This window comes from Spea bombifrons, chromosome 9 (assembly GCF_027358695.1).
Source record: "Spea bombifrons isolate aSpeBom1 chromosome 9, aSpeBom1.2.pri, whole genome shotgun sequence".
In the NCBI taxonomy this organism is placed as follows: domain Eukaryota; kingdom Metazoa; phylum Chordata; class Amphibia; order Anura; family Pelobatidae; genus Spea; species Spea bombifrons.
Genome location: NC_071095.1, coordinates 16,652,231 through 16,669,631, shown reverse-complemented (window position 1 = coordinate 16,669,631; position 17,401 = coordinate 16,652,231). Strand labels below are relative to the sequence as shown.

Below are 17,401 nucleotides of genomic sequence, written 5' to 3'. Positions count from 1 at the left end.
TCTACCACTTCTGCTGGGAGGCTCTTCCACTTATCGACCACCCTCTCAGTAATGGAAAACTTTTTCTGACCCTCCCTGTGAGCTGTGACGCGGACTGCACATACACTATATGGACAAAAGTATTGGGACGCCTGGCCATTACACGCGCAGGGACTTTGATGACATCACATTCTAAATCCACAGACATTAATGTGTTGTCGGGCCCCCCCTTTGCTCCTATGGGATGCATCCATACGCTCCCGAGGCATTTTATCTGCGAGTCGGGCGGCCCTGACCCAACGACGACTAAAGGACAAAAGTCACAGAAACGGCGGCTCGTTCCTCAAATATTTGGCGTTAAAGAATTTTATTTATTTTTTTCTGCAAAAAGCCCATAATCAGCAGCCATTGTTCCCTCCGGCGGAGCGACCTCTATACAGACAGGCGACAGCAGAACGCACAGGTGCAGGGACGACTGCCATACCCCGAAACCCGCACAATGCACACGCTATGCACACGCGGCGTAAACAGAGCCATCATATAACAATACAAGGAATGTGGCGGCTCCGCACTCCGCACGCAAAGCGCCCCCCCCGGGAGAGGTGCGAGGGGGGACAGGGCCGTGCACCCCGAGATCTGCCGCGAGCTTCTGACCGGTGACCTACACCATATTTACATTCTATCTGGGAAAAGCGGCTCCAGCAGGTTCCCACCCCGCGGCCCCCCCTGCTGATAACACAGGGCAAACAACCGTATCTACCCCCTGCCAGGGGGGGCACATCCAAAGAACTTCCTTAATGAGGAGGCCCTGTCCGCACACCCCTTCACGCAGTCAGACTGCCCCCGGTCAGATTGCTGGACATGCTGCTAATCAGAATTTTAACCCCTTGCGGGATAAGTCTTTCTTTGCCTCTTTAATCTGCTCCTGCAGTTCATGCGCGGCGGTCTCGCAGTCGTTAAACGTCGCCACTCTGTATCCTATGGTTGCCAACGAGTAGCAGCCGAAAGCCACGAGCAGATAGACCGGGAAAGGCCAAACGACCTGCCAACAGGGCGCCGGGATCTTCAGGCCCAAAAGGTCAAAGGTCAGAGCACCCCAGGCCGTTCCAAGAAGCACCAGCCCCAGCAGCCACTGAGCCAGCTTGGTCATGTCTGACGGCGGGGGCGTCACTGCGGGGGGCGTCACTGCGGGGGGGCGTCACTGCGAGGGCGTCACTGCGGGGGCGTCACTGCGAGGGTACCAAGAGAGACAAGAGCTGTTACCGATCACACCTCAGAGAGCCCTAACCACACGCTACACGCTACACGCAATCTTTGTTAGCATGGTGAACACTGGACCCCTCATCCCAGGAGCCTGACTCGTCGCGTTAATCTCGCGGTTACATGCTAACACCAGCACACACTGCATGGGGTCCCCCCGGGCCCCGACATGGCGCTCTATTTAAAGGAAGCCTCCTATGCCTCTGTCAGGGGCAAACAATACTATTACCCCCTTTAACCCGTGTGTTCTAGGGATGCCAGTCATGAGCCCAGGGCGCCAGTATGTACAGCACATACCACAAACACGCAGGGAACTCCACTACAATAGTATCAAGCATGTTTCCAGCACGCCACAAACACGCCTATGGGCTGCTATACCGTCATGATGCGTTTTCCTCGTGTTTCACGCACCTGCCTATGGGCTGCTTCAATACCATGAAGTGTGTTCCTACTATGCCACGCACATACATGCCTACGGGCTGCTATAACACTCTGACGTGTGTTCCTATGGGCTGCTATAACACAACGATGTGTGTTCCTATGGGCTGCTATAACACAACGACGTGTGTTCCTATGGGCTGCTATAACACAATGACGTGTGTTCCTATGGGCTGCTATAACACAATGACGTGTGTTCCTATGGGCTGTTATAACACTCTGACGTGTCCCCCGGTGTTGCGCACACATCCCTATGGGCTGTTATAACACTCTGACGTGTCCCCCGGTGTTGCGCACACATCCCTATGGGCTGTTATAACACTGTGACGAGTCCCCCGGTGTTGCACACACATCCCTATGGGCTGTTATAACACTCTGACGAGTCCCCCGGTGTTGCACACACACATCCCTATGGGCTGTTATAACACTCTGACGTGTCCCCCGGTGTTGCGCACACATCCCTATGGGCTGTTATAACACTCTGACGAGTCCCCCGGTGTTACACACACATCCCTATGGGCTGTTATAACACTCTGACGTGTCCCCCGGTGTTGCACACACACATCCCTATGGGCTGTTATAACACTCTGACGTGTCCCCCGGTGTTGCGCACACACATCCCTATGGGCTGTTATAACACTCTGACGTGTCCCCCGGTGTTGCACACACACATCCCTATGGGCTGTTATAACACTCTGACGTGTCCCCCGGTGTTGCACACACATCCCTATGGGCTGTTATAACACTCTGACGAGTCCCCCGGTGTTGCGCACACATCCCTATGGGCTGTTATAACACTCTGACGAGTCCCCCGGTGTTACACACACATCCCTATGGGCTGTTATAACACTCTGACGTGTCCCCCGGTGTTGCGCACACATCCCTATGGGCTGTTATAACACTCTGACGAGTCCCCCGGTGTTACACACACATCCCTATGGGCTGTTATAACACTCTGACGTGTCCCCCGGTGTTGCACACACACATCCCTATGGGCTGTTATAACACTCTGACGTGTCCCCCGGTGTTGCGCACACACATCCCTATGGGCTGTTATAACACTCTGACGTGTCCCCCGGTGTTGCGCACACATCCCTATGGGCTGTTATAACACTCTGACGTGTCCCCCGGTGTTGCGCACACATCCCTATGGGCTGTTATAACACTCTGACGTGTCCCCCGGTGTTGCACACACACATCCCTATGGGCTGTTATAACACTCTGACGTGTCCCCCGGTGTTGCGCACACATCCCTATGGGCTGTTATAACACTCTGACGAGTCCCCCGGTGTTACACACACATCCCTATGGGCTGTTATAACACTCTGACGTGTCCCCCGGTGTTGCACACACACATCCCTATGGGCTGTTATAACACTCTGACGTGTCCCCCGGTGTTGCGCACACACATCCCTATGGGCTGTTATAACACTCTGACGTGTCCCCCGGTGTTGCGCACACATCCCTATGGGCTGTTATAACACTCTGACGTGTCCCCCGGTGTTGCGCACACATCCCTATGGGCTGTTATAACACTCTGACGTGTCCCCCGGTGTTGCACACACACATCCCTATGGGCTGTTATAACACTCTGACGTGTCCCCCGGTGTTGCGCACACATCCCTATGGGCTGTTATAACACTCTGACGTGTCCCCCGGTGTTGCACACACACATCCCTATGGGCTGTTATAACACTGTGACGTGTCCCCCGGTGTTGCGCACACATCCCTATGGGCTGTTATAACACTCTGACGTGTCCCCCGGTGTTGCGCACACATCCCTATGGGCTGTTATAACACTCTGACGTGTCCCCCGGTGTTGCGCACACATCCCTATGGGCTGTTATAACACTCTGACGTGTCCCCCGGTGTTGCGCACACATCCCTATGGGCTGTTATAACACTCTGACGTGTCCCCCGGTGTTGCGCACACATCCCTATGGGCTGTTATAACACTCTGACGTGTCCCCCGGTGTTGCACACACATCCCTATGGGCTGTTATAACACTCTGACGTGTCCCCCGGTGTTGCGCACACATCCCTATGGGCTGTTATAACACTCTGACGTGTCCCCCGGTGTTGCACACACACATCCCTATGGGCTGTTATAACACTCTGACGTGTCCCCCGGTGTGGAACACACATCCCTATGGGCTGTTATAACACTCTGACGTGTCCCCCGGTGTTGCACACACACATCTCTATGGGCTGTTATAACACTGTGACGTGTCCCCCGGTGTTGCGCACACACATCCCTATGGGCTGTCATAACACTCTGACGTGTCCCCCGGTGTTGCGCACACATCCCTATGGGCTGTTATAACACTCTGACGTGTCCCCCGGTGTTGCGCACACATCCCTATGGGCTGTTATAACACTCTGACGTGTCCCCCGGTGTTGCGCACACATCTCTATGGGCTGTTATAACACTCTGACGTGTCCCCCGGTGTTGCGCACACATCCCTATGGGCTGTTATAACACTCTGACGTGTCCCCCGGTGTTGCACACACATCCCTATGGGCTGTTATAACACTCTGACGTGTCCCCCGGTGTTGCACACACACATCCCTATGGGCTGTTATAACACTCTGACGTGTCCCCCGGTGTTGCACACACACATCCCTATGGGCTGTTATAACACTGTGACGTGTCCCCCGGTGTTGCGCACACATCTCTATGGGCTGTTATAACACTCTGACGTGTCCCCCGGTGTTGCGCACACGCATATGTGTTTACACCCCCGTAACACACACCGCCCGCTACACGGCCACATCACAGCAGCGCACAAACTCACATCTAGCCGAGCTCACGCAGGTTCCTGTTTCCCGGAGCTACTTCCGGCCACGCCTCTGCCAGCTCATCACATGAGAGTCGGCGCAGGGTATGCTGGGAAGTGTAGTCTGGGAAGTGTAGTCCGGGAACCCCATTCATGTTTTACAGCTTCTTGCCCCCATCCCTAAGAAGTAAATGACCCCAGTCTGGGGCAGATGACGGAACGGGGTGAATGAGCAGATTCTCAAGGTTTCCCTATTAAATAGCCTGTCAATAGATTCAACTACCTGCAGAGCATCTCACCGCCAACCACACTCACACTCTACCTGCAGAGCATCTCACCGCCAACCACACTCACCCTCTACCTGCAGAGCATCTCACCTCCAGCCACACTCACCCTCTACCTGCAGAGCATCTCACCGCCAACCACACTCACCCTCTACCTACAGAGCATCTCACCTCCAACCACACTCACCCTCTACCTGCAGAGCATCTCACCTCCAACCACACTCACCCTCTACCTACAGAGCATCTCACCTCCAACCACACTCACCCTCTACCTGCAGAGCATCTCACCTCCAACCACACTCACCCTCTACCTGCAGAGCATCTCACCTCCAACCACACTCACCCTCTACCTACAGAGCATCTCACCTCCAACCACACTCACCCTCTACCTACAGAGCATCTCACCGCCAACCACACTCACCCTCTACCTACAGAGCATCTCACCGCCAACCACACTCACCCTCTACCTACAGAGCATCTCACCGCCAACCGCACTCACCCTCTACCTGCAGAGCATCTCACCGCCAACCACACTCACCCTCTACCTACAGAGCATCTCACCGCCAACCACACTCACCCTCTACCTACAGAGCATCTCACCGCCAACCACACTCACCCTCTACCTGCAGAGCATCTCACCGCTAACCACACTTTCATTTTGGGAGCTGTCTCGTTTTGGGAAGTGTCATTGCTGCTCTGAAGAGTGTGAGCTCTGCTGGCTAGGCCCTTATTACCCCATGGCTGGGCAGGCCCCCCGGGTCAGTGACGCATCCCGTCCTGCAGCCCACCTTGTGATTGCTTGTTTGTGTAGTCAGGACCGGTGAGCGGAGGAAGCAGCTGTTTTCCTGAGCAGCATCTCCCTCGCGAACAATGGTGTGAACGCTCTGCCCCCCTATAACGGTACCGTGTACAGCGCCGACAGTGCGCACAGTGCCCAACACCGCGCAAGAAGCCCCTGCACACAGCACCCTACGCCGGGGCACCACGTGCGAGGCCGGCTCCTTCCCACCCCGGTACCCTGCGTCCAGCCAACAAACACAAATCCCACCCTGAGAGCGGCCCCCGTGGACTGCGTGTCTCCCCAGAGCCAGTCACTGTCAACGAGAGGAAGGGACGAGTCAGCAGCAGGTCACGCCGGGACCGCGATGTCTGCTGATCCTCACTCACCCGCCTAGAGCCCCTGTAACAACCGGTACAACAAACCACAACACTCGGGTAATTAGGACTCTCACTGCCAAACGCAGCACGGCTCAGGGAGCGGCCCCCGGGATAACGAGACCCCGCCAGTGCCACACAAACAAACACATTGGGAAAGGATTCATACATCATCTGCTGGGAGGCGGCACCCTGCACCCACCTAACTGCTAAGCAATGAACATTACTTTAAGCAGGATGTCACACGGAGGAGCAGCGGCGCCTGCGCAGCTAACGTGCCCTGTGCAGATTAAAGCGTTTTCTCCCCCTCTGCATTGTCAGCCCACCCAGTGGATCCGAAGAACCGAGTATCACAGTGCGTGTTGTACACGATATGGCTGTCGGGTCGGGTCGCGCATGGTTCTGTTTGCGTTGTGCTCCTTCTGGCTCAGCGCCTGCAGACTTCCTGCCATACTCAGTCCCGCTGTACGGTGTCGCCACACGCGTGGGAACGCTCCTAGGTGTCGCGTTCCCAGAGTCTGGCAGCGGCTCGTGGGAAGCAGCCTCACTTCCCCCGCGTGCCCCCACGCTTCACATATATAATAACAACACACATTGTACAGCGCTGCGGAGTATGACGGCGATATATAAATAACACATTGTACAGCGCTGCGGAGTATGACGGCGATATATAAATAATAATAATAACACACATTGTACAGCGCTGCGGAGTATGACGGCGATATATAAATAATAATAACACATTGTACAGCGCTGCGGAGTATGACGGCGATATATAAATAATAATAACACACATTGTACAGCGCTGCGGAGTATGACGGTGATATATAAATAATAATAACACATTGTACAGCACTGCGGAGTATGACGGCGATATATAAATAATAATAACACACATTGTACAGCGCTGCGGAGTATGACGGCGATATATAAATAATAATAACACATTGTACAGCGCTGCGGAGTATGACGGCGATATATAAATAATAATAACACACATTGTACAGCGCTGCGGAGTATGACGGCGATATATAAATAATAACACACATTGTACAGCGCTGCGGAGTATGACGGCGATATATAAATAATAATAATAACACATTGTACAGCGCTGCGGAGTATGACGGCGATATATAAATAATAATAATAACACACATTGTACAGCGCTGCGGAGTATGACGGCGATATATAAATAATAATAACACACATTGTACAGCGCTGCGGAGTATGACAGCGATATATAAATAATAATAACACACATTGTACAGCGCTGCGGAGTATGACGGCGATATATAAATAATAATAACACATTGTACAGCGCTGCGGAGTATGACGGCGATATATAAATAATAATAATAACACACATTGTACAGCGCTGCGGAGTATGACGGCGATATATAAATAATAATAATAACACATTGTACAGCGCTGCGGAGTATGACGGCGATATATAAATAATAATAATAACACACATTGTACAGCGCTGCGGAGTATGACGGCGATATATAAATAATAATAATAACACACATTGTACAGCGCTGCGGAGTATGACGGCGATATATAAATAATAATAACACATTGTACAGCGCTGCGGAGTATGACGGCGATATATAAATAATAATAATAACACATTGTACAGCGCTGCGGAGTATGACGGCGATATATAAATAATAATAACACACTGTACAGCGCTGCGGAGTATGACGGCGATATATAAATAATAATAACACACATTGTACAGCGCTGCGGAGTATGACGGCGATATATAAATAATAATAATAACACACATTGTACAGCGCTGCGGAGTATGACGGCGATATATAAATAATAATAATAACACATTGTACAGCGCTGCGGAGTATGACGGCGATATATAAATAATAATAATAACACACATTGTACAGCGCTGCGGAGTATGACGGCGATATATAAATAATAATAATAACACACATTGTACAGCGCTGCGGAGTATGACGGCGATATATAAATAATAATAACACATTGTACAGCGCTGCGGAGTATGACGGCGATATATAAATAATAATAATAACACATTGTACAGCGCTGCGGAGTATGACGGCGATATATAAATAATAATAACACATTGTACAGCGCTGCGGAGTATGACGGCGATATATAAATAATAACACACATTGTACAGCGCTGCGGAGTATGACGGCGATATATAAATAATAATAACACACATTGTACAGCGCTGCGGAGTATGACGGCGATATATAAATAATAATAACACACATTGTACAGCGCTGCGGAGTATGACGGCGATATATAAATAATAATAATAACACACATTGTACAGCGCTGCGGAGTATGACGGTGATATATAAATAATAATAATAACACACATTGTACAGCGCTGCGGAGTATGACGGCGATATATAAATAATAATAACACATTGTACAGCGCTGCGGAGTATGACGGCGATATATAAATAATAATAACACACATTGTACAGCGCTGCGGAGTATGACGGCAATATATAAATAATAATAACACACATTGTACAGCGCTGCGGAGTATGACGGCGATATATAAATAATAACACACATTGTACAGCGCTGCGGAGTATGACGGCGATATATAAATAATAATAACACACATTGTACAGCGCTGCGGAGTATGACGGCGATATATAAATAATAATAACACACATTGTACAGCGCTGCGGAGTATGACGGCGATATATAAATAATAACACACATTGTACAGCGCTGCGGAGTATGACGGCGATATATAAATAATAATAACACACATTGTACAGCGCTGCGGAGTATGACGGCGATATATAAATAATAATAATAACACACATTGTACAGCGCTGCGGAGTATGACAGCGATATATAAATAATAATAACACATTGTACAGCGCTGCGGAGTATGACGGCGATATATAAATAATAATAATAACACATTGTACAGCGCTGCGGAGTATGACGGCGATATATAAATAATAATAACACATTGTACAGCGCTGCGGAGTATGACGGCGATATATAAATAATAATAATAACACACATTGTACAGCGCTGCGGAGTATGACGGCGATATATAAATAATAATAACACACATTGTACAGCGCTGCGGAGTATGACGGCGATATATAAATAATAATAACACACATTGTACAGCTCTGCGGAGTATGATGGCGATATATAAATAATAATAACACACATTGTACAGCGCTGCGGAGTATGACGGCGATATATAAATAATAACACATTGTACAGCGCTGCGGAGTATGACGGCGATATATAAATAATAATAATAACACATTGTACAGCGCTGCGGAGTATGACGGCGATATATAAATAATAATAACACATTGTACAGCGCTGCGGAGTATGACGGTGATATATAAATAATAATAACACATTGTACAGCGCTGCGGAGTATGACGGCGATATATAAATAATAATAACACACATTGTACAGCTCTGCGGAGTATGATGGCGATATATAAATAATAATAACACATTGTACAGCGCTGCGGAGTATGACGGGGATATATAAATAATAATAACACATTGTACAGCGCTGCGGAGTATGACGGCGATATATAAATAATAATAATAACACATTGTACAGCGCTGCGGAGTATGACGGCGATATATAAATAATAATAATAACACATTGTACAGCGCTGCGGAGTATGACGGCGATATATAAATAATAATAACACATTGTACAGCGCTGCGGAGTATGACGGCGATATATAAATAATAATAATAACACACATTGTACAGCGCTGCGGAGTATGACGGCGATATATAAATAATAATAACACACATTGTACAGCGCTGCGGAGTATGACGGCGATATATAAATAATAATAACACACATTGTACAGCTCTGCGGAGTATGATGGCGATATATAAATAATAATAACACACATTGTACAGCGCTGCGGAGTATGACGGCGATATATAAATAATAACACATTGTACAGCGCTGCGGAGTATGACGGCGATATATAAATAATAATAATAACACATTGTACAGCGCTGCGGAGTATGACGGCGATATATAAATAATAATAACACATTGTACAGCGCTGCGGAGTATGACGGTGATATATAAATAATAATAACACATTGTACAGCGCTGCGGAGTATGACGGCGATATATAAATAATAATAACACACATTGTACAGCTCTGCGGAGTATGATGGCGATATATAAATAATAATAACACACATTGTACAGCGCTGCGGAGTATGACGGCGATATATAAATAATAATAATAACACATTGTACAGCGCTGCGGAGTATGACGGCGATATATAAATAATAATAACACATTGTACAGCGCTGCGGAGTATGACGGCGATATATAAATAATAATAACACACATTGTACAGCGCTGCGGAGTATGACGGCGATATATAAATAATAATAACACATTGTACAGCGCTGCGGAGTATGACGGCGATATATAAATAATAATAACACAATGTACAGCGCTGCGGAGTATGATGGCGATATATAAATAATAATACACATTGTACAGCGCTGCGGAGTATGACGGCGATATATAAATAATAATAATAACACATTGTACAGCGCTGCGGAGTATGATGGCGATATATAAATAATAATACACATTGTACAGCGCTGCGGAGTATGACGGCGATATATAAATAATAATAACACACATTGTACAGCGCTGCGGAGTATGACGGCAATATATAAATAATAATAACACACATTGTACAGCGCTGCGGAGTATGACGGCGATATATAAATAATAACACACATTGTACAGCGCTGCGGAGTATGACGGCGATATATAAATAATAATAACACACATTGTACAGCGCTGCGGAGTATGACGGCGATATATAAATAATAATAACACACATTGTACAGCGCTGCGGAGTATGACGGCGATATATAAATAATAATAACACATTGTACAGCGCTGCGGAGTATGACGGCGATATATAAATAATAATAACACACATTGTACAGCGCTACGGAGTATGACGGCGATATATAAATAATAATAACACATATTGTACAGCGCTGCGGAGTATGACGGCGATATATAAATAATAATAACACACATTGTACAGCGCTGCGGAGTATGACGGCGATATATAAATAATAACACACATTGTACAGCGCTGCGGAGTATGACGGCGATATATAAATAATAATAACACATTGTACAGCGCTGCGGAGTATGACGGCGATATATAAATAATAATAATAACACACATTGTACAGCGCTGCGGAGTATGACGGCGATATATAAATAATAATAACACACATTGTACAGCGCTGCGGAGTATGACGGCGATATATAAATAATAACACACATTGTACAGCGCTGCGGAGTATGACGGCGATATATAAATAATAATAACACACATTGTACAGCGCTGCGGAGTATGACGGCGATATATAAATAATAACACACATTGTACAGCGCTGCGGAGTATGACGGCGATATATAAATAATAATAACACACATTGTACAGCGCTGCGGAGTATGACGGCGATATATAAATAATAATAATAACACACATTGTACAGCGCTGCGGAGTATGACAGCGATATATAAATAATAATAACACACATTGTACAGCGCTGCGGAGTATGACGGCGATATATAAATAATAATAACACACATTGTACAGCGCTGCGGAGTATGACGGCGATATATAAATAATAATAACACACATTGTACAGCGCTGCGGAGTATGACGGCGATATATAAATAATAATAATAACACATTGTACAGCGCTGCGGAGTATGACAGCGATATATAAATAATAACACACATTGTACAGCGCTGCGGAGTATGACGGCGATATATAAATAATAATAACACACATTGTACAGCGCTGCGGAGTATGACGGCGATATATTAATAATAATAACACACATTGTACAGCGCTGCGGAGTATGACGGCGATATATAAATAATAATAACACACATTGTACAGCGCTGCGGAGTATGACGGCGATATATAAATAATAATAACACACATTGTACAGCGCTGCGGAGTATGATGGCGATATATAAATAATAATAATAACACACATTGTACAGCGCTGCGGAGTATGACGGCGATATATAAATAATAATAATAACACATTGTACAGCGCTGCGGAGTATGACGGCGATATATAAATAATAATAACACACATTGTACAGCGCTGCGGAGTATGACAGCGATATATAAATAATAATAACACACATTGTACAGCGCTGCGGAGTATGATGGCGATATATAAATAATAATAACACATTGTACAGCGCTGCGGAGTATGACGGCGATATATAAATAATAATAACACACATTGTACAGCGCTGCGGAGTATGACGGCGATATATAAATAATAATAACACATTGTACAGCGCTGCGGAGTATGACGGTGATATATAAATAATAATAACACACATTGTACAGCGCTGCGGAGTATGACGGCGATATATAAATAACAATAACACATTGTACAGCGCTGCGGAGTATGACGGCGATATATAAATAATAATAACACATTGTACAGCGCTGCGGAGTATGACGGCGATATATAAATAATAATAACACATTGTACAGCGCTGCGGAGTATGACGGCGATATATAAATAATAATAATAACACACATTGTACAGCTCTGCGGAGTATGATGGCGATATATAAATAATAATAACACATTGTACAGCGCTGCGGAGTATGACGGCGATATATAAATAATAATAACACACATTGTACAGCGCTGCGGAGTATGGCGGTGATATATAAATAATAATAACACACATTGTACAGCGCTGCGGAGTATGACGGCGATATATAAATAATAATAATAACACACAGTGTACAGCGCTGCGGAGTATGACGGCGATATATAAATAATAATAACACACATTGTACAGCTCTGCGGAGTATGACAGCGATATATAAATAATAATAATAACACACATTGTACAGCGCTGCGGAGTATGACGGCGATATATAAATAATAATAACACACATTGTACAGCGCTGCGGAGTATGACGGCGATATATAAATAATAATAATAACACACATTGTACAGCGCTGCGGAGTATGACGGCGATATATAAATAATAATAATAACACATTGTACAGCGCTGCGGAGTATGACGGCGATATATAAATAATAATAATAACACACATTGTACAGCGCTGCGGAGTATGACGGCGATATATAAATAATAATAATAACACATTGTACAGCGCTGCGGAGTATGACAGCGATATATAAATAATAATAATAACACACTTGTACAGCGCTGCGGAGTATGACGGCGATATATAAATAATAATAATAACACACATTGTACAGCGCTGCGGAGTATGACTGGCGATATATAAATAATAATAACACATTGTACAGCGCTGCGGAGTATGACGGTGATATATAAATAATAATAACACACATTGTACAGCGCTGCGGAGTATGACGGCGATATATAAATAATAATAATAACACACATTGTACAGCTCTGCGGAGTATGACGGCGATATATAAATAATAATAACACACATTGTACAGCGCTGCGGAGTATGACGGCGATATATAAATAATAATAACACACATTGTACAGCGCTGCGGAGTATGACGGCGATATATAAATAATAATAATAACACATTGTACAGCGCTGCGGAGTATGACGGCGATATATAAATAATAATAATAACACACATTGTACAGCGCTGCGGAGTATGACGGTGATATATAAATAATAATAACACACATTGTACAGCGCTGCGGAGTATGACGGCGATATATAAATAATAATAACACACATTGTACAGCGCTGCGGAGTATGACGGCGATATATAAATAATAATAATAACACATTGTACAGCGCTGCGGAGTATGACGGCGATATATAAATAATAATAATAACACATTGTACAGCGCTGCGGAGTATGACGGCGATATATAAATAATAATAACACACATTGTACAGCGCTGCGGAGTATGACGGCGATATATAAATAATAATAATAACACATTGTACAGCGCTGCGGAGTATGACGGCGATATATAAATAATAATAACACACATTGTACAGCGCTGCGGAGTATGACGGCGATATATAAATAATAATAACACACATTGTACAGCGCTGCGGAGTATGACGGCTGATATATAAATAATAATAACACATTGTACAGCGCTGCGGAGTATGACGGCGATATATAAATAATAATAACACACATTGTACAGCGCTGCGGAGTATGACGGCGATATATAAATAATAATAACACACATTGTACAGCGCTGCGGAGTATGACGGCGATATATAAATAATAATAACACATTGTACAGCGCTGCGGAGTATGACAGGCGATATATAAATAATAATAACACACATTGTACAGCGCTGCGGAGTATGACGGCGATATATAAATAATAATAATAACACATTGTACAGCGCTGCGGAGTATGACGGCGATATATAAATAATAATAACACACATTGTACAGCGCTGCGGAGTATGACGGCGATATATAAATAATAACACACATTGTACAGCGCTGCGGAGTATGACGGCGATATATAAATAATAATAATAACACACATTGTACATACAGCGCTGCGGAGTATGACGGCGATATATAAATAATAATAACACATTGTACAGCGCTGCGGAGTATGACGGCGATATATAAATAATAATAATAACACACATTGTACAGCGCTGCGGAGTATGACAGCGATATATAAATAATAATAATACACATTGTACAGCGCTGCGGAGTATGACGGCGATATATAAATAATAATAATAACACATTGTACAGCGCTGCGGAGTATGACGGCGATATATAAATAATAATAATAACACACATTGTACAGCGCTGCGGAGTATGACGGCGATATATAAATAATATAATAACACATTGTACAGCGCTGCGGAGTATGACGGCGATATATAAATAATAATAACACACATTGTACAGCGCTGCGGAGTATGACGGCGATATATAAATAATAATAACACACATTGTACAGCGCTGCGGAGTATGACGGCGATATATAAATAATAATAACACACATTGTACAGCGCTGCGGAGTATGACGGCGATATATAAATAATAATAATAACACACATTGTACAGCGCTGCGGAGTATGACGGCGATATATAAATAATAATAACACACATTGTACAGCGCTGCGGAGTATGACGGCGATATATAAATAATAATAACACACATTGTACAGCGCTGCGGAGTATGACGGCGATATATAAATAATAACACATTGTACAGCGCTGCGGAGTATGACGGCGATATATAAATAATAATAACACACATTGTACAGCGCTGCGGAGTATGACGGCGATATATAAATAATAATAACACATTGTACAGCGCTGCGGAGTATGACGGCGATATATAAATAATAATAACACATTGTACAGCGCTGCGGAGTATGACGGCGATATATAAATAATAATAACACATTGTACAGCGCTGCGGAGTATGACGGCGATATATAAATAATAATAACACATTGTACAGCGCTGCGGAGTATGACGGCGATATATAAATAATAATAATAATAACACATTGTACAGCGCTGCGGAGTATGACGGTGATATATAAATAATAATGAACACACATTGTACAGCGCTGCGGAGTATGACGGCGATATATAAATAATAATAACACACATTGTACAGCGCTGCGGAGTATGACGGCGATATATAAATAATAATAACACACATTGTACAGCGCTGCGGAGTATGACGGCAATATATAAATAATAATAACACACATTGTACAGCGCTGCGGAGTATGACGGCGATATATAAATAATAACACACATTGTACAGCGCTGCGGAGTATGACGGCGATATATAAATAATAATAACACACATTGTACAGCGCTGCGGAGTATGACAGCGATATATAAATAATAATAACACACATTGTACAGCGCTGCGGAGTATGACGGTGATATATAAATAATAATAACACATTGTACAGCGCTGCGGAGTATGACGGCGATATATAAATAATAATAATAACACACATTGTACAGCGCTGCGGAGTATGACGGCGATATATAAATAATAATAATAACACACATTGTACAGCGCTGCGGAGTATGACGGCGATATATAAATAATAATAACACACATTGTACAGCGCTGCGGAGTATGACGGCGATATATAAATAATAATAACACATTGTACAGCGCTGCGGAGTATGACAGCGATATATAAATAATAATAACACATTGTACAGCGCTGCGGAGTATGACAGCGATATATAAATAATAATAACACATTGTACAGCGCTGCGGAGTATGACAGCGATATATAAATAATAATAATAACACACATTGTACAGCGCTGCAGAGTATGATGGCGATATATAAATAATAATAACACATTGTACAGCGCTGCGGAGTATGACGGCGATATATAAATAATAATAACACATTGTACAGCGCTGCGGAGTATGACGGCGATATATAAATAATAATAACACATTGTACAGCGCTGCGGAGTATGACAGCGATATATAAATAATAATAATAACACACATTGTACAGCGCTGCGGAGTATGACAGCGATATATAAATAATAATAACACATTGTACAGCGCTGCGGAGTATGACAGCGATATATAAATAATAATAACACATTGTACAGCGCTGCGGAGTATGACGGCGATATATAAATAATAATAATAACACACATTGTACAGCGCTGCGGAGTATGACGGCGATATATAAATAATAATAATAACACACACTGTACAGCGCTGCGGAGTATGACAGCGATATATAAATAATAATAATAACACATTGTACAGCGCTGCGGAGTATGACGGCGATATATAAATAATAATAATAACACACACTGTACAGCGCTGCGGAGTATGACAGCGATATATAAATAATAATAATAACACATTGTACAGCGCTGCGGAGTATGACGGTGATATATAAATAATAATAACACATTGTACAGCGCTGCGGAGTATGACGGCGATATATAAATAATAATAATAACACATTGTACAGCGCTGCGGAGTATGACGGCGATATATAAATAATAATAATAACACATTGTACAGCGCTGCGGAGTATGACGGCGATATATAAATAATAATAATAACACATTGTACAGCGCTGCGGAGTATGACGGCGATATATAAATAATAATAACACACATTGTACAGCGCTGCGGAGTATGACGGCGATATATAAATAATAATAATAACACACATTGTACAGCGCTGCGGAGTATGACGGCGATATATAAATAATAATAATAACACACATTGTACAGCGCTGCGGAGTATGACGGCGATATATAAATAATAATAATAACACATTGTACAGCGCTGCGGAGTATGACGGCGATATATAAATAATAATAATAACACATTGTACAGCGCTGCGGAGTATGACGGCGATATATAAATAATAATAACACACATTGTACAGCGCTGCGGAGTATGACGGCGATATATAAATAATAATAACA

General features: G+C 44.1%; 1 protein-coding gene across 1 annotated transcript; it reads right to left on the bottom strand.

Annotated features, from left to right (window-relative positions):
- Positions 1–329: 329 nt before the first annotated feature.
- DPM3 (dolichyl-phosphate mannosyltransferase subunit 3, regulatory) lies at positions 330–1,178 on the bottom strand. Its single transcript, XM_053475515.1, has one exon. The coding sequence runs from the start codon at positions 1,127–1,129 to the stop codon at positions 851–853; it is 279 nt and encodes a 92-aa protein (XP_053331490.1). The 5' UTR covers positions 1,130–1,178; the 3' UTR covers positions 330–850.
- Between the last annotated feature and the right edge of the window lie 16,223 nt (positions 1,179–17,401).